Source organism: Ochotona princeps, chromosome 2 (assembly GCF_030435755.1).
Source record: "Ochotona princeps isolate mOchPri1 chromosome 2, mOchPri1.hap1, whole genome shotgun sequence".
Lineage (NCBI taxonomy): Eukaryota > Metazoa > Chordata > Mammalia > Lagomorpha > Ochotonidae > Ochotona > Ochotona princeps.
Window position 1 is genome coordinate 9,876,727 of NC_080833.1, and position 19,576 is coordinate 9,896,302.

General features: G+C 41.9%; 1 protein-coding gene across 3 annotated transcripts in view; it reads left to right on the forward strand.

The window, feature by feature from the left end:
- Positions 1-19,576, forward strand: part of SPEN (spen family transcriptional repressor) — a 79,588-nt gene that overhangs the window by 37,569 nt on the left and 22,443 nt on the right. For all 3 annotated transcript variants that reach the window (XM_004592340.2, XM_058675650.1, XM_058675653.1), the window contains 3 exons: positions 13,058-13,218; positions 15,321-15,521; positions 19,039-19,190. In XM_004592340.2, the coding sequence (XP_004592397.2) occupies positions 13,058-13,218; positions 15,321-15,521; positions 19,039-19,190 (514 nt within the window). The remainder of the gene's footprint in view (positions 1-13,057; positions 13,219-15,320; positions 15,522-19,038; positions 19,191-19,576) is intronic.

A 19,576-nucleotide genomic window follows, 5' to 3' on the forward strand; every position in this document is an offset into this window, starting at 1 on the left:
TGAAATGCCTTTTTAAGTAAATAATATTTTTATATGAAAGGCAGATATACAGAGAGGAGAAGCAGAATGATCTTCCATCTGCTGCTCACTCTCCAGTGGCCGTAATGTCTGGAGCTGAGCCAATCTAAAGACGGGAGACAGGAGCTTCTTCCAAATCTCAGCCTGTGTGGATGCACAGTCCCAAGGCTTTGGCTGTCCTCCAGTGCTTTCCCAGGCAAAAGCAGGGAGCTGGATGGGAAGCAGAGCAGCCAGGACGTGAACTGGTGCTGCCTATACGGGATCCTGGTGGATGCCAGGCGAGGAATTAGCCATTAGGCCATCCTCGACTGCCTTCCCAGGCCACAAGCAGGGAACTGGATGGGAAGTGGAGCTGCTGGGATTAGAACCGGCTCCCATATGGGATCCTGGTGCGTTCAAGGTGAGGACTTTAGCCGTTAGGCCACGCCGCCAGGCAAGTGGTTTTAATAGTTCACTAGTTATGAATCGCTGCCAGTTTCGCCACTCCCAGCACGATGAGGTCGTTGAAGAATCCACTGATTGACATAGTCTATCATAGAGTCTTCATTTGCCCAGTGTTTCGCTGCCAACATATAGCTGGGGTGGTTGATTGACTTGCTCTTTCTTCTGTCTTTTCTTGGCTAGGGTTCTGAGTCCAGCAGTTCGATTGGGGAGATCCCCAAAGAAACTTTGAGGTATTCCCAGACCAGATTCTTGTATGCTGAACTATACTTAAACATTATTTTATTGTTGAAAACTTTGCAACGGTCTGCAGATTTAAAGAATGAAATGCTTGTCAGTAGGGGAAGTTTTTGCCTCCAGGAGGAGGCTGTGTGGTGCTGCGTGGGAGGCTGTTGAACACTCGATATTTGGTTAGTCTGTGCACCAGTATATAAATAAATGAATATTTCATCATGGGTAAACTAAGAAGACATGCCGAGTAAAGAAGAAAAAGAGACCACATATTTGTAGTATTTACATGCAATGTCCGGAAAAGCTAAATCTGTAGGAACAAAGTAGATTGGTAGTTGACTATGGTTTGGGGTGGAAGAAAGGTGAGTGCTAAAGGTGTGAGCTTTCTTGTAGCAGTTACGAAAATGTGTTAAAATTACGGTGAGTGTTGCATAACTCTATACATGTGATAAATTCTCTCAATTTTTCGCTTTTTTGTGTTATTTTTTATTTATTTATTTATTTTTTTAAGATTTACTTTATTCTTATTTGAAAGGCAGCTTTACAGAAAAAAGGGGAAACATAGAGGAAGATCTCTCATCTGCTGGGTTACACGCTAAGTAGCCAGAACTGAGCTGATCTGAAGCCAGGAATTTCTTTCTTTTTTTTTATTTTAAAGATTTATTTATTTTTATTACAAAGTCAGATATACCAAGAGGAGGAGAGACAGAGAGGAAGCTCTTCCATCCGATGATTCACTCCCCAAGTGAGCCGCAATGGCCAATGCTGCACCAGTCCGAAGCCGGGAACCAGGAACCTCTTCCGGGGCTCCCATGCGGGTGCAGGGTCCCATAGCTTCGGGCTGTCCTCGGCTGCTTTCCCGGACCACAAGCAGGGAGCTGGATGGGAAGTGGAGCTGCCGGGATTAGAACCGGCATGTTCAAGGGGAGGACTTTAGCCGCTAGGCCACGGTGCTGGGCCCTGAAGCTAGGAACTTCTTCCAAGTCTCCCACGTGGATGCAGGGTCCCAAGGTTTTGGACAATTCTATGCTGATTTCCTAGGACACAAGTAGGGAGCTGGAAGGAAAGTGGAGCAGCTGGGACACAAACTGGTGCCCACATGGAATCTCAGGGCTTGCAAGGCGAGGACTGTAGCCACTAGGCCATCACACCAGGCTCAGTTGTTCACTTTTTTTTTTAAAGATTTATTCACTTTATTACTAAGTCAGATTTACAGAGAGCAGAGATAGAAAGATGTTTCATACACTGGTTCACTCCCCAAGTGGCTGTAATGGCTGGAGCTCAGCCAGGAGCTTTTTCTGGGTTTCCCATGCGGGTACAAGGTACTAAGGCTTTGGACCATCTCAACTGCTTTCCCAGGCCACAAGCAGGAAGCTGGAGGTGTAAGTGGAGCAACCAGGGTATGAACTGGCACCCATATGGGATGCAGGCATATGTAAGGCACAGACTTTCGGCACTAGGATACTGGGCCAGGCCCCCAGTTGTTCATCTTTAAGCAGATGAATTTTGTGGTGTGAGAATTTTTTTTTTTAAAGAAAAGATTACTATGTTTCACTCAAGTCAGTGTTAAAGAGAGAGAGAGATGGAGACAGGGTACTCCCCCAATGGAAGTCACTGCCAGAGCTGCATCAGTCTGAACCTAGGAGCCAGAAGCTTCTTCTGGGCCTTTTATAAGCGTGCGGAGGCCTGAGGCCTTGGGCTGTTGTCTTGTGTTGCTTTCCCAGGCTGTTAGCATGGAGCTGGGTTAACAGTGAAACGACTGGCAGTTGAACCTCTGTCGCTCTGCACCACAGGCTGACAATTAACCTGCATGTCACTGGGAGGGTCCTGTGAAATTATGTCTTAATAGACTAGTTTAAAATGCACAGTAAAGGGCCCGGCACAGTAGCCTAGTGACTAAAGTCCTTGCTGTACATGCCCAGGATCCCATATGGGCACCAGTTCTAATCCCGCAGCCCTATTTAGGCCCTTCTGGGGAGTGAATCAATGAATGGTGGATCTTTGTCTCCTCTCTGTGTATCTGACTTTCCAATAAAAATAAATAGAAAAAAATCTTTTAAAAAAATGCACAAAAATTATGAAAACCTTGTTAAAAATTGATATTGACTGCATGGTCAAATAATATTTTAATGTATTAGGGTAAGTAAAATGTCATTAAAAATTAACTTCCCATGTTATTTCTAAAATGTGGTTAAGTATTTGAAGATCGAAGCTTACCCAAGTGTTTATGGCTTACATTAGGTTTCTTTTTTGTTTTTTTAAAGATTACTTTTTTTTATTGGAAAGTCAGATATACAGAGAGGAGGAAAGAAAGGAAGGTTTTCCGTCCGATGATTCAGTCCCCAAGTGGCCACAATGGCTAGAGCTGTGCCGATCCAGAGCCAGGAGCCAGGAACTTTTTCCAGGTCTCCCATGCAGATGCAGGGTCCCAAGACTCTTGGCCGTCCTCAACTGCTTTCCCAGGCCACAAGCAGGGAGCTGGAAAGGAAGCTGGGCTGCTGGGATTAGAACCGGTGCCCATATGGGATCCCGACATGTACAAGGCGAGGACTTTAACCGCTATACTATCGTGCCAGGCCCTACATTAGGTTTCTTATGAACAGTTGTATGTAAAAGCAAATTGTATCAAGATACAATGTCACAAAGTAATTGGTATATAAATTTAGTATTTTTATTTTGTTTAAAGACAAATAGAATGTTTTTCTTTGATTTTCCAAGTATTTCTACTCTCTTAGAAGTTAGAGATTAACAAAATGTCTTTTGAGATTCTTAATGCCTGAAATATAAACTAAACTGAATCTGGGTTTCATCGTATAGAAATTTGGTTTTGATTGGGCAGAAATGCTTATCAGTTTTCAGAGTGGCCAAGGGAATGCCTTGAAAAATCTTTAGCATTTAAACAAAGATTTTTTTTAACTGATTAATTTGAAAAGCTGAGCTCTGGGCCTGGGAGCTCGGAGAGAGAGCAGGTATGTGCAAGTGCACTCTCCGAGTGACCCAGTGACCCGCCTGAGGCCTCAGGCCTGAGCCTGCAGCCGGGGAGGATGCATCGGGAAGGTGGGAGTTCAGGTGCCTTACAAGGGAGCCGGAGCAGATGCAGAGCCCTGGCTCAACCCAGTCTCTGATAGAGGGATGCTGAAAGTAATTTGTAAGTGATGGCTGATACTTCTGACAGAGATTAGAAGGAGTCTGTTAACTGTAGTTGAATTTTATTGTTGATATTACAAGACCCACAGTTAATGGATGTAAAGTTTTTTCTGGACATGATTTATGTAATCCAAAAACCGGAGTTACGTTAGTTTTGGTTGTTGTCGTCTTTCGTGTTTAGACAGGACAAACGAGCGTCCTGAGCGTGTTGTGTTCCGGTGGGTAGAGTTGTCATGGACTAGAGCCTTGTGGCTGTCACTGGAAGAAGCTGCAAAGAAATTGTTCTACTTAAGTTGAACAATTTTAGAGTTGGGGTTTCTTTCTGCGTAACTAATAACCATTTACGGATATACGTATCCAGTTGTAGATGGCTTATACTTGCAGGTGCAGGGTAACTTTTTCTGTAGATGTAGAACTGCCTGAGTGAAAAGTTTAAAAGTAGAAAGAAACTACCTTTTCTTTTCTGTGCATTCTTGGCTTATGCCTTTGGAAGCATTTTAGTGTTGATGCAAGAAATATATGTGGCTTTATAGTTAATAGAATAAAAGAATTTCACCGTGTGATAATTGACAGTTTAGATTTTCTAGCCTATTACTCTTGAATAAGGCAACCCTCAGAAGCTCCGAAGCACAGTTTCTTGTTTTTCAAGTAGATTGTGTACCTGCCTGTTGCTTTACGGGAGCATGCTTTTTACAGAACGTGGTTTTCTGAGTCTTTAAAGGAGTGCCAACAATGTAATGACCCAGTCCGTCTAGCTTCTTTAGAATTTAAAACTAGGGCCCAGCGGCATGGCCTAGCGGCTGAAGTCCTCCCCTTGTATGTGCCGGGATCCCATATGGGCACCAGTTCTAATTCCGGCAGCTCCACTTCCCATCCAGCTCCCTGCTTGTGGCCTGGGAAAGCAGTCGAAGACGGCCCAGAGCTTTGGGATCCTGCACCCGTGTGGGAGACGTGGAGGAGGTTCCTGGCTCCTGGCTCTGGATCGGCACAGCACTGACCATTGCGGTCACTTGGGGAGTGAATCATCGGATGGAAGATCTTCCTCTGTGTCTCTCCTCCTCTCTTTATATTTGACTTTGTAATAAAAATAAATCTTTAAAATAAAAACAGACAAAGAATTTAAAACTAATCTGGAGCCAACATTGTTTTAGTGTAAATACTTCGAAGCATTGTTTCATGTGATTCAGTATGGGTTTTACATTTATCTGAATCTGTGGAAGCCAATCATGCATCTGAACAGAGAGATAATCTGGACGTAAATGAGTTACTTGGTGGTGAGATCTCAGTCGTTATTTATGGTTCTTAAGGTTTGTGGACTTTCAGGACCTAGTAAATTTGTGAGAAAATGTCATGCTTTGTAATAGATTAATAAAACCATAGCCCCCTTTCTGCTTTTGCTTTTGTTAGCAAAACAGTAGATTCTCAGATACTACTATATAAATATTTTTAATGTCAAAATTTGTAAGACTTAATTTTTTAGAAAGATTAATTTATTTTTTAAAGATCAATTTTTATTTTTGTTGGGCTGTCAGGTTTTACAGAGAGGAGAGAGAAAAATCTTCCATCCGTTGGTTCACTCCCCCAGTGAGCTGAGCCGATTCTGAGCCAGGATCTTTTTCCATGTCTCCAGTGTGGGCACCTGGAGCCCAAGTACTTGAGCCATCTTCTGCTGCCTTCTAAGGAGTATTAGCAGGGGTCTAGGTTGGAAGTGGAACAGCCTCCACTTAAAACAGATAGGAGACTCTGTTCTCCTGTGGCTTACTCCATTGGCCACAATGTCAGCCCATGACGGTTTCTTTAAAAAAATGAAAGCCAAAGTGATGGAGAGCCTCCATCTGCGGGTTCGTTCCCCAAAAGTAGCAGCCAGGGCTGAGCCAGTCTCATGCCGGGACTTGGGCGGGTCTCTTGCGTTTGAGAAGCAGGCTGTGCACTCTGGCTTTCCCAGGTGTTTTAGGAGGACGCAGGTGGGATTTGAAGAGCGCTGCACGGTGTGACAGTGGTGACACAATCCACTGCTCCACACAAGGCCACACGAGTTCCACCTGGGCTTTCCATGGAGGTGGCAGAGTATTCAAGTACCTAATCCGTCGTTTAAGTACCTTCTCTGGTGCTTTAGCAGGAGGCTGGAAGTGGAGTAATTGTATTGCGACATGGAATGCCTAACCCACTGCACCAGCACACCAGCTTTGTTGAAAGTCTGGCTGTGGTTAGTATTTATAGGTGCTTGGATTTGAGGTCTAGATAGAAAGCAGAATTCAAGAAAGTTCATTTCTAAGGTCTAGATGCTCTAAGAAATTCTTAGGGTCTAAATTGTCACTGAGCAGCAGTAGAAGCTGATTACAGTGAAAAGCTTTCTCTGTCTACCTCTGGATTTGTCTAGTAACAGAAAGTTTCTCTTGTCAGTTTCACTTTCATTGAGTTAATATTTGTCATTCTATTATTAGATGTTTTCCCATCAGAAATCCTTGTAGTCTAACAATAGCAGAAATTCAGCAATGTGGTCTGTACCAGCAATGTCGGGGCACACTTAAATAAGAGACTGATGGAATTATGACTCCTTATGAAGGACTATACTGTTATAGAAACGTGGGGAAAAACCTGTCGGGGGGTGGGACTTTAGGGAGGAATCCCAAATAAAATCAGAAAAAAAAAGAAATTCAGCAATGTGAAGTTGAAGTTAAAATATTGGTCCATAGTAAGAATATAGTTTCACTGCTAAATATATATTTAAAAAGATTCTCTCAGTAAAAATATCCTGAATTTAAGGAGTTTAGACAACTTCACTGATTTTGGCTCAAAAGAGCAGTGCTTTCTCTAACAGTTTGGTATGCTATTTCACTGCCCAAGGGGCTGCAGTGGCCAGAGCTGAGCCAATCCGAAGCCAGGAGCTTCCTCCAGGTCTCTCACGCAAGTGCGAGGTCCTAAGGCTTTGGGCCATCCTCAACTGCTTTCCCAGGCCACAAGCAGGGAGCTGGAAGGGAAGTGGAGCAGCCGGGATGTGAATTGATGCCCAGATAGGATCCCAGCACTTGTAAGGCGAGGATTTAACCACTGAGCCACCACACCAGGTCCTCTAGGACAGTTTTTAATAAAATTTTTTTTGGGGGAAGGGTGTTAAAGGCAAAAACGAAATCTCTTATTATGTAAAATTACTAGTTTCTTGTGAACAGTATGTTTTGGTGAGGAAAAAATATTTTTGTCATTAATCTATCTCCTAGAATTTTTGAGTTTGAGGACAAAAATGCACTGCTTAGCAATTTTTTTGTATGAATGAACTACTTTCATTGATGTTAACTGTACTAGAATGTGGTCAATCTGTGTCTTTCACTTGTTGTTTGAGAGTTACAAAACAGTGCTGTCCACAAAGCACTTTGACATTGGTATTAATCGTGTGAAACACACTTTTTACGAAATCTTTCACCTTTTCATTGTGTTTTTCAAAGTTAAATGATGCTAGAATGTTTTAGATCTCAGTGCCCCTGAATAGTGTAATTTTTAGAAATGGACATTTCTGGCCTTGTGCAATAGCCTAACGGCTGAAGTCCTCACCTTGCATGCCGGGATCCCATATGGGCACCGGTTCTAATCCTGGTGGCCCTGCTTCCCATCCAGCTCCCTGCTTGTGGCCTGGGAAAGCAGTCGAAGACGGCCCAGAGCCTTGGGACCCTGTACCCATGTGGGAGACCTGGAGGAGGCTCCTGGCTCCTGGCTCTGGATCAGCTCAGCTGTGGCTGTTGCTGTCACTTGGGGAGTGAATCATCGGACGGAAGATCTTTCTGTCTCTCCTCCTCTCTGTATATTTGACTTAATAATAATAATAATAATAATAATATGAATCTTAAAAAACATAAATGGACATTTCTTCTTTGATTTAAGGTATAATATGTCAGATTATTTATGATACATGAGTAATGATGAAAGATAGCCACTTAAAAGATGTCGTGTTTGAATTGCATGTTGAAATTGGCATGTTAATTTTTCAAAAGGGAGAAATCCAAGAAACAAGGGTAGGAGAGGATTTCTCATCCAGAGAATTTCTGAGAGTTGTGTGGTGTTCACCAGCGTCCCTGACCTTGAAGCAGTGTGCCCGAGAGTCAGAAATCCCCTCCCTTCCTTGTGAGACAGTGACTGAGGATTCACAGAAAGAGTATTTATGATTGAAATACAAGAATCATCCCAAAGCTCTCCTCTTTTTCAGACATTTAACACCTGTATTAATTTGTGTATTTTAATTGTTTCTGTGTTCATTCCAAAAATTGCTTATTTCCAAAAATCATCTGCAGAGCTCAAGATATCAGGGTATATGAAATGTTTTAATGAATATCAGTAGTTTCTCTTTTCTTCCCCTAAGATTTATTTTAGGACAGACTTGAGAGAGAGAGAGAGAGAGAAAACAAACACTCGCTAAGATGCCAACAGATGGGGCTGGACCAGTCCATAGTCAGGAGCCTGGAGCTCCACGCAGATCTCCCATGTGGATGCAGTGGTCCAAGCACTCGGCTGTTAATGCTTTCCAAGGAGCATTACAGGGAGCTGAGTCAGAACTGGAGCTGCCAGTAATCCAACCTACACTCCTGGGATGCAGGCCTTGGGCAGGCACTGGCTTAAAGACCCACCGTACAGGCCCGGCGGCATGGCCTAGCGGCTAAAGTCCTCGCCTTGAATGCGCTGGGATCCCATATGGACGCCAGTTCTAATCCCGGAAGCTCCACTTCCCATCCAGCTCCCTGCTTGTGGCCTGGGAAAGCAGTTGAGGACGGCCCAATGCATTGGGACCCTGCACCCATGTGGGAGACTCAGAGGAGGTTCCTGGTTCCTGGCTTCGGATCAGCACGCACCGGCCGTTGCGGCTCACTGGGGGAATGAATCATCGGACGGAAGATCTTCCTTTCTGTCTCTCCTCCTCTCTGTATATCTGACTTTGTAATGAAATAAAATAAATCTTTTAAAAAAAAGACCTACCGTGCAACACCACTCCCAACATATCACTGAGGGTTTTTCTTTTTTTTTGCAATCAGGTTATTAAATATCATTGAAGGCCCTAGTTAGAATAGCTGTTGTTTTAAAATAATTAATATGAAAAAGGACAAACTCTGAAGGTTGCAGCCAAGTAGTATTTTCTGTTTTCATTTCACTTTTGGGCACTGAATTTTACTAGATATGGTTTTGCAGATTTTATAAAGAGAAGGAGATAAAGAGAGAAAACCCTCCTGACTGCTGATTCATTCCCTAAGCGACCGCAATGGCTGGAGCTGAGCCAGTCCAAAGCCAGGAGCCAGGAACCTCTTCCAGGGCCCCCATGTGAACGCAGGGTCCCGAGGCTTTTTGCCGTCCTCCACTGCTTCCCTGGCCATAAGCAAGGAAGTTGATGGGAATAGAGCAGCCAGGATTAGAACTGGCACCCATATGGGATCCTGGTGCATGCAAGGCAGGGACTTTAGTCACTAGGTTATTGTGATTTTAATGCAAATATTTTATAAAATAAAGACATTAGTGAGAAGGCGTTGTTATTTTGTTGCAAATGTCTTTAGTGTCTGATTTAATAAGAAAAATAGGCTTTTATAACCAATTCATACTGAGATATAAAACTCTTGGGGTGAACAATATGAAGAAAATTTTGGCTCAGATGCTGAAGCAATTGAAAGAGAGCTTCACAGAATCCTAAAAAAGATCTTGGGGCCTCCCCCAGGTCGTCAGACCACACTTACAGGGTTGGATTTAGCTTGTAAAAAAATAGGATATAGAAGAGTTATCTGGTATGTTGATGCATTCCAGTTAGAAAACTAGGTGATTATTTTTCCTAGTTTGAAAGAATCACCGAAGACTAGTGGACACATTTGTATTACCAAAGCCTGATAGAACATTAGCATCTTATGAGCCCAGTGTGGTAGCCTAGTGGCTAAAGTACTCGTCTTGCATGTGCTGGGGTCCCATATGGGTGCCAGTTCTAATCCTGGCTGCTCCACTTCATCCAGCTTCCTGCTTGTGGCCTGGGAAAGCAGTTGAGGACGGCCTAAAGCCTTGGGACCTTGTACCTGCATGGGAAACCCAGAAGAAGCTCCTAGCTTCGGCTCAGCTCAGCTCCAGCCATTGTGCCCACTTGGGGAGTGAACCAGCAGATGAAAGATCTTCCTCTCTGTCTCTGCTTCTCTGTATAAAATTTCCCTTTCCAATAAAAATAAATAAATAAATCTTAAAAAAGATGTAGCATCTGATGTTATATATTTCTTGTGACCCAAGCTCGGGTAGCACTGGTTATACAGTGAGAAAAACTATTGGCTTTCCTGTAAGAAGTGAACTTGGCACTTGAGTTTATGTCTCCTTTCAACAAAACGGCAAAGTTTTTCAGTTGCCTTAATTGCTCTTCTTAAAAAAACTCATTTATGCCAGATTATTTCTCAATCTGAATAAATGGCCTTTTAATTTACTAACTATAGACAAACTAACACAATTGCGAGTTGTTGATAATTAAATGCTTACAGATAATACAAAGACACAAAATGTAGGTCAGTTAATGAATCTGTGTGAACTGATTCTGCCTGATTCATCGGTAGTGTATTCAGTGCCCTGTTAATGCCCTGGGAAAGTAGAAGATGGCCCAGGTACCAGATGCAGAGGCACCCTTGAGAGAGACCCAGAGGAAGCTGCTTGCCTCTGGTGTCAGCCTTGGGGGTAAATCAACAGACAGAAGATTGCCCTGCCTCTCCTTCTTTTTGTGTATTTAAAAGTCAGAATGATCAGACAGCCAGACAGTGCCTGCAAAAACTTATGGGAAATGTAATGAAAAGATGTGTTTATTTTGGTGCCAAAAGTTGAAATTCATATGCACAAGCTCATAAAAATGTGTATTAAGAAAAATCTATACATGAATTTCAAAAAATGTTTTGTACTAAAGTAAGTGTACATTTTAATTCCCCCTTTTCCAGGAACTTTGTGAAGTACTTTTGCATAAAAGGGTTTTCTTCTGTGCTGAGAACATTAATTTTGTTAAGCATTAATTTCAGTAACAATATGCTGTTTAGGATATTACTTGCTTCATGCTGTAATAAACATGGCTCCTATGACAGAACACTTAATGGCACTTTGTTTAAGAAGCAGAGAACTGTCGTCTGCTGGTTCAGTGTCAACACTTGCAGTAACTAGAACTAGGTCAAGGTGAAGCCAGGAACTATGAAATCAGCCTGGGTCTCCCATATGGGTGCTAGGAGCCCAGACACTCGAATCGGCACCCCTCTTGCCAGGGTCTGCACTGGCAGAAAGCAGGAGTCGGGAGCTGGAATCTGCCCCAGTGCTGTGGTGGGAATGCAGACAGCGTAAGCTGTGTTCACCACATGGCTGGTCTGATCGTTTTATTATTTTAAAGTAATAACAAATTTTTCCCAGCCTGAGCTTGAACTCTTTTCTAGATGGTTTGGTGAGTGATTGTCGTAGTGAGATCTGTAGTTTGAGCAAATGGCAAGAACTGCCTGGAGGCTTATCCTCGGTGAGAGTGCTGCGGAGGATCATCTCCCAGAGTTGTTTGCTTGTAGGATGAAGCTCCCGCTAAGAGATTATAGAACAGAATTTCAGAAAGATAGCAACATCTGTTAGTAGTTCTTTTGGTTATTTATTTGTTGATACTATAAAAGAATTTAGAACCATAGCAGTCTTGCAATTCAGTACATCAAAAAATATTTTTAAAGATGTATTTATTTTTTTTTAAGATTTTATTATTATTGGAAAGCTGGATATACAGAGAGGAGGAAAGACAGAGAGGAAGATCTTCCATCCAATGTTTCACTCCCCAAGTGAGCCGCAACGGGCCGGTGCGCGCCGATCCTAAATCGGGAACCAGGAACCTCTTCCGGGTCTCCCACATGGGTGCAGAGTCCCAAAGCTTTGGGCCGTCCTCGACTGCTTTACCAGGTCACAAACAGGGAGCTGGATGGGAAGTGGAGCTGCCGGGATTAGAACGGCGCCCATATGGGATCCCGGGGCATTCAAGGCGAGGATTTTAGCTGCTAGGCCACGCCGCCGGGCCCAAGATGTATTTATTTTTATTGGAAAGGCAGATTTACAGAGAAAAGGAGAGACAGAAAAAAAGATCTTCTGTCTGCTGATTCATTCCCCAGTCGACTGCAATGGCTGGAGTTGAGCTCAGCTGATCTGAAGCCAGGAGCCTGTAGCTTCTTCCTGCTCTCCGATGCAGGTGCAGGGTCCCAGGGCTTTGGGCCATGCTCCATTGCTTTCCCAAGCCACAAGCAGGAAGCTGGATGAGAAGTGGAGCTGCCAGGATTAAATCTGTCACTTATATGAGATCCTGGCACATGCAAGGCATGGACTTTAGCCACTAGATTACTGCACTGGGCCTCCAAATTTTTATCACATGATTTTTGGGCATAACAAAATTGTTTCTGAATGCGTAGGATCAGTTGACTGAGTTCCTGGGAGGATTCTATTCTAAGCTAACATTTAATTGCATCAACTCACACTTCCCACGTTATTTACAGAGACGAGAACTTAAGTTACTTACAAGTTTCTTCACTCTTCTTTGGAAATTTTGGAATTTGAATTGCTTGAAAAATTGTTTTGGATCCTTGTTTACCTAAAAATTAATTTGCCCAGGAGGTGATAGTACTTTCATTCTAGTGATACAGTACTCTAACTACTACTACTACTACTAATAATAATAATGGAGCCATGTTTTGTCATTTGCCAAATACATGTCATAGTCCAGAATCTCTGAGCTGTGTGTGATTTCATTTCCTTTCTGTGAGGTGGGTACTCTTACCATTATTTCTGCTTTATAAACATGGAAACAGGCTTAGCAAGGGAAGAGGTTGGTCCAAGGATATGAGCTATATGTCTAAGCCACCGTTTTAATCTAGATTTCTGAATTGACAACTGATATCATAATTCTATTATTATTATCATTGGTAAATGACATTCATTAATTTTATTTCATTTGAAAACATGTTCAAATTATTCACGGAATGTAACATTTGCTTTTGAGTGTATATGATCAGTTTTGCTTCCACATACTGAAGCCACAGTGTTTATCATCTGTTTAATCTCTGATCATAGGTTAAATGAGATGGGGGGAATGTGGAACCACCACAAATCCTAGTCCTGAGGGTTAGCTATTTTAATTATCGGTACTTATTAATTTTAAGAGATTTTATATGCCAGTCATTCTGTGTTTCCTCACTGAAGTTCGTATCCTTGTTTGGCCCTTCTGTAGCAGTGACTCCAGTAGTAGTTCAAGCGATGACTCCCCAGCCCGATCCGTCCAGTCTGCAGCAGTCCCAGCACCTGCTTCCCAGTTGCTTTCATCTCTGGAAAAAGATGAGCCCCGTAAAAGTTTTGGGATCAAAGTTCAGAATCTTCCAGTACGCTCTACAGGTAATATTTTGTATGATGTATTATCTCTTAATGAGAAAAAAGGCAGCATGGACAAATGGATTTTCTACTCTGTAGTGAAAATCAGTTTTGATTTAGTGGTTCCTTAACAAATAATGCAGGTAAGTAGGACATGAAAGTATGATAGTTTTATGTGGTTTAATTTCTGCTTTGTTGCTCTTGAATGAAGATCATGTGCTGGACAATATTTTATTTACGTGTAATAAATACGTTGCTTATGGATTGTGTGCATATATAAAGGTTGCATGTGAAGATAGCGTGGTTTATTTTTGAATATGTGTTTCTGGTTTAAATATCAAAACTTATTTTTCCCCATTTTATTTGAAGGGCAGAGAGATGTTTATCATCTTTCCCTGGCTCATTTTCCAAATCCCAAATGACCACAGTAGCCAAGGCTAGACTATGCCAAAGCCAAGAATCCATAATTCAGTGTTGATCTTCCCTGTGGGCGACAGCCCAAGAGCTCAGGTCATCTGCTGCTGCTTCCCGTGTGTGTTAGCAGGACCCTGAGTTGGAAGCACATAGCTGGGACTCAAACCAGGTGTTCTGGTGTAGGATGTGGGCACACAGGCAGTGACTTAACTGCTGTGTCTAGTGTCCTCCGCTTTAGATAGACGCATTATGTTGGCTTGAAGTCTTGTGCTATGTGAAATAACTTTGAATTATGATAAGAAACCGTTTATATTTAATTTTAAATGAGGAAAGCTGTGAATGATGGAAATGTTTCATTGGAGGGTGTTCTGTTTTCTCTTTTAAGGTGTGTTTGTGTGTCTGTGTGTTTGTGTGAGCACTCTGATCTGCTGGTTCCTGCTCCAGAAGAGTGCTTCTCCAGTCATTTTATCACTCAAATTTTGATGGAGCCTAGGCTGACCTGGGGTCCAAGCCAGGAGCTTGCCGGTGTTGAGTAGGAGCTGGGAGCTGGGAATTCAATCTTTATCTCTCACAGGGGTGATAGGAACCCCATTTCTTGACCCAAAGTCTGCATTGTTGGCAGGAAGCTGGGAGCTAGAGCTGGGAATCCCTCTTGGTACCCAGAGGTGAGCTGCAGGTGTCTTAAACAGCAGCTCAGCACTTGCCTTCTGATGCTTTTCCTTGAGAGTTGACCATATGTGTAGTCTGTTCCAGTGTCAGATGTCTGAGTAGGTAAGCGAGTTAAAGATATTATACATGATCAAATCAGCAGAGACCTAATGCACATTTCTTTCAAAGTACATTTCAATAATTGTCTAAATTATCTATTAAAGTAGGCTATAAAACTTACATACCAGATTTGAGAAGAGATGTTTTAAATACAAATGGTGATGAGTGTTTGATTAGGATTATCTGGTAATTCAGCAATGGACAAAAGAGTAAAACTTTAGGCTTGCCTTTTTGTACTCCTACATTCATAATGAAGGAAATGAAATGAAAAGATATGTTTACTTTGGTGTTAAAAAAATGAAGTGTTCAGAAAGGTGATGCATGGATTTCAAGGGCTTTTTTTTTTTTTTTTTTACCACAGTGATCTTTTAATCACATTTTCTATGAACTTTTTGAAATATTTTTGTATGATTTTTATCTGTAAAAGTTTTAAGGCTTCTTTGTTACATGACATTTCCCAGGCAGTTATGTCACAAACATTAGACCAGGAAAACCAAAGATGGTTTCTCAGAGTAGAAGGAATAACGAAAGAAAATGTACTCAGGTTTAGGAATCTTGCACCTTAGATTCAAAAATTAACATTTTGCCACTCCTGCTTTATTTTCTCTGTGTCTTTATCCTTTCTAGTTTTGTAAATTTTACTTTATTTTAAAGCAGAGTTTTGCTATTATGTGTATATGTTGGAAAGATAAGTGCCTTGTCTTGCGTAAGCACAAAAAGCATTCTCACCTAATAATCAACAGGTTATACTTTTTAACAACCAGATTTATATTCAGATTTGTACAGTCATTTTCAAAAATGCCTTTTAATGTTATTTTATTTGAAATAGTAATATTTCAAAGCTAATACAGTATCAAAAAGTCATGTTAATGATTGAGTAGTTTGCTTATTGGGTTATAATTGGTTTAGAAAAGTAAGTAACTTGTTTTTATTTGGGGATTTAGATACAAGCCTTAAAGATGGCCTTTTTCATGAATTTAAGAAATTTGGAAAGGTGACTTCAGTACAGATACACGGAACTTCTGAAGAAAGGTATGGTCTGGTATTTTTTCGGCAGCAAGAGGACCAAGAAAAAGCATTGACTGCATCGAAAGGAAAGCTTTTCTTTGGTATGCAGATTGAGGTGACAGCATGGACAGGGCCAGGTAAGACCGCAGGGTCAGCCACATGTCATCTCCCTGTGTTACAGCTTACAGGAAGGTGACCCAGTGTCCTGAGTGTGAACACTGCGCTCACTGCTTGTTGACAAACTTCCAGCGTGTCTGCTTTTTGTTGTTTGACTTAATAAAAAAATATCTTTTTGGTTAGGTATGATAAAGATTTTTATTTTGTGAAGGAGAAAGGGCAGCTTTTAAGACTTTGAAATTGGGCCCGGTGGCGTGGCCTAGCGGCTGAAGTCCTCGCCTTGAAAGCCCCGGGATCCCATATGGGCGCCGGTTCTAATCCCGGCAGCTCCACTTCCCATCCAGCTCCCTGCTTGTGGCCTGGGAAAGCAGTCGAGGACAGCCCAATGCATGGGGACACTGCACAAGTGTAGGAGACCTGGAGGAGGTTCCAGGTTCCCGGCTTCGGATCAACACGCACCGGCCCGTTGCAGCTCACTTGGGGAGTGAAACATCGAACGGAAGGTCTTCCTCTCTGTCTCTCCTCCTCTCTGTATATCTGACTTTGTAATGAAATAAATAAATCTTTTTAAAAAAAAGACTTTGAAATTGAGAGCTTCAGAACCTTGCTGAATCTAGTTTTCCTGAAAGGATTGAATTGATTGATATTACGAGGTAGTTCTTTGGAAAAAAGAAGAAATTGTCCTCCAGTAGAAAGCAAACTACTCATTAATACAGATTTGAGGGACTGGTTAGACCAGTTTTATTTTTATTAAACTTAACAAAGATTGGATTTGTTCATCTGTCTTGCATGACCTTCAAAGATAGTTAGTGACAGAAGAGCAGGGAGCAAGGTGTGTGGGTGCAAGTCCAAGATCATTTCAGGCAGTGTTCTATTGTCCTACACATACCCGGAAGACGTGGGAAAGGGTGTGTCTTGGATCAGTGTTTTGGCCATTTCAGAACCGCCTGCACTCTGACCCTGTGCCAGCTTACTGGTTCAGAACTCATACACTCAGGCTTGAAAACCCTGATTTATGGAAATGTGAATTTGTTTTAAGTTTATGAGGAAACGTAGGAATGAAAGGAAAATTATCTTTTCAAAGGAATTAAACATTATCCTCTACCAAGTTTATACTGACATTTATCCTCTACCTCTTGAGCCAAGAGCAACTAAGGAGTTCTATACATCAGTTGGAGTAGGTCAGAATTGCTTAAATAATGATTAGAGCATTCAGGAAGGGTAAGGTCTCTGATGGCCAAGTCGTAAGGCTAGCTTAAAGTCTTTATTGACAATATTTGTTTATTTGAAAGAGGGAGACACAGAGAGATCTTCGGTTTGCTGGTTCATTCCCTAAGATGTCCCAACAACTGGAGCTGGGTTAGGCCAAAACCAGCAGCCAGCAACTTCTGTGTCCTGCATATGGGTACAAAAGACCAAAGACCTGAGCCGTCTTCTGTTGCTTTCCCAGGAACAGAGGCAGGGAGCTCAATCACAAGAGGAGCAGCTGGGATTTGAAGCAGTGTCCATATGGGATGCTGGCATTGCAGGCAGAGGCTTTAACCACTCTACTACAGTGCTGGCCCTTTAAATAGCTTTTTGACTAATTATTGAATATGCAGGAAGAAATATGGTCTTTACCTGCCAGCAAAGATTTTGAAAAGCTTGGTTGATTTAAGCATATTAAAACCAAGGGACTTGAAGGAACAATGCCATCATCATTAGTATCCATTATCACCATCACCGCCACTAGTATCATCAGTTTATTTATTTTGAAGGAATGGGAAGGGAAGAGTGGTGCTGGGGAGAGGCTAGTGAAGGACTGATTAAAAAAAAGTCTATACGGGCCCGGTGGCGTGGCCTAGTGGCTAAAGTCCTCGCCTTGAAGGCCCCGGGATCCCATATGGACGCCAGTTCTAATCCCGGAAGCTCCACTTCCCATCCAGCTCCCTGCTTGTGGCCTGGGAAGGCAGTTGAGGACGGCCCAATGCTTTGGGACCCTGCACCCGCGTGGGAGACCCGGAAGAGGTTCCTGGTTCCCGGCTTCGGATCGGCGCGCACCGGCCCTTTGCGGCTCACTTGGGGAGTGAAACATCGGATGGAAGATCTTCCTCTCTGTCTCTCCTCCTCTCTGTATATCTGACTTTGTAATAAAAATAAACCTTTAAAAAAAAAAAAGTTTATACTCCATGTTAGTTTTTTATTTTCATAATACACAATTTCCATGAACTTTTGGAAGACCTCAGGCATGTATGGATTTCAGAATTTTTGGTAGCAAAATAAAGTCATACAGCTCGACTTCCCTGAGCTTTCTGAAATGTCCTTGTACATAGAATCCTTCCTTCCACTGGTTCACTCCCCAAATGGCCACCAGGGCCAGAGCTGAGCTGATCTGAAGCCAGGAGGCAGAAATTTTCTTTCTTTTCTTTTTTTTTTTTTTAAGATTTGTTTTATTTTTATTGGAAAGGCAGATATACAGAGAGGAGGAGAGACAGAGAGGAAGACCTTCCGTCCGATGGTTCACTTCCCAAGTGACTGCAATGGCTGGAGCTGAGTCAGTCTGCAGCCGGGAACCAGGAGCTCTTCTCTCACATGGGTGCAGGGTCCCAAATCTTTGGGCTGTCCTCAACTGCTTTCCCAGGCCACAAGCAGGGAGCTGGATGGGAAGTGGAGCTGCCGGGATTAGAACTGGTGCCCATATGGGATCCCGGGCGTGCAAGGCGAGGACTTCAACCACTACGCTATTGCGCCAATCCCAAGGAGTCAGAAATTTTCTCTGGATCTCACACATGGGTGCAGGGCCCAGCAGTTGTCTTCAGTTGTCAACAATTGTCAACAGTCTTGAATGTTGCTTTCTTAGACCAATTTGATAAGTGAAGTTTTGGATAAAGGCTATGGTCGAGTTACAGATTGAACCATTAGAAAGGCAGAAACCTTAAAAATTATTTGCCCTCTTACTGTTTGCCATTGGAAACCATATAAGACCAAAGGCGTGTATTTCATTAATGTAGCTCCCATCAGTTTTCATAAAATTATTATTTTTTCAAACTTGTGTATTTAGGCACTTGTTCTGTTCATTGTCTTAAGTTACTTGAGAATTATGGCATGTGGAATGTCTTCTAAAATGGTGAGAAGTCGTGCAGTTTAATGGGAAGCTAGATTGTTTGCCGCACGAGTTTTTCCATGTATTTCAGACTGTATTCTGTATTCTACACTACCAGCCTGCTATATAATTTTGGAATCTAAGATAAGACTCGAATGAGTATCATTCTGCTGGAGTTTAAAATCTGTTTCTGTGTGAGTCAGTGTTTCTCTTATAAATCAACTTAATTGGAAATTCAGCCTAAGTTTTTTGTGTACAAATTTTCCCTAGCTTTTGTATTCCTTTGATTTGCGTTAATAAAGAACAACTGTTTCTGGTAGTATTTATAATGTTTCAGTTTCTGTGAGTATGAATGCCCTTTATTTGTGAGGTCATTTATTAACTATGGATTTCTTATGGTCAGAATATATACATTAAAACTGCCTTCTCTTTTTATTCTCCCCATCCACCAACAGAAACAGAAAGTGAAAATGAATTTCGTCCCTTAGATGAGAGGATAGATGAATTTCACCCCAAAGCAACAAGAACTTTATTTATTGGGAACCTTGAAAAAACCACTACTTATCATGACCTTCGCAACATCTTCCAGCGCTTTGGAGAAATTGTGGTATGTTGCTTTCATAATTAGGCCAGTTTCAGCTATTTATAAAATGTAAAGCATAGTATAGGTGTGTTCAGAAAGATATTTAAGGATTATAATGAATGCTGTCTGTTTCTGTCTCTGCCTTTCAAATAAAATAAATAACATTTTTCTCATTTGTATGCACTCTAAATTTCTGCTCAAAGGTGATAGTTAATTAAACATTGTTCTGTGTGCATATGGACAAAACCAAAAATACATATTTTTCCTGTTTCATTAGTATATATATATATTTTTTTCTTATCCATTTTTTTCTGTAGCCTTTGGCTTCTATTTTAATGTATTCTTTAGCCCTCTGGGTAGAAAGGAAAATCTAGAGGCAAAAACATTTGTAAAAAAATGAAAAAGCAGCC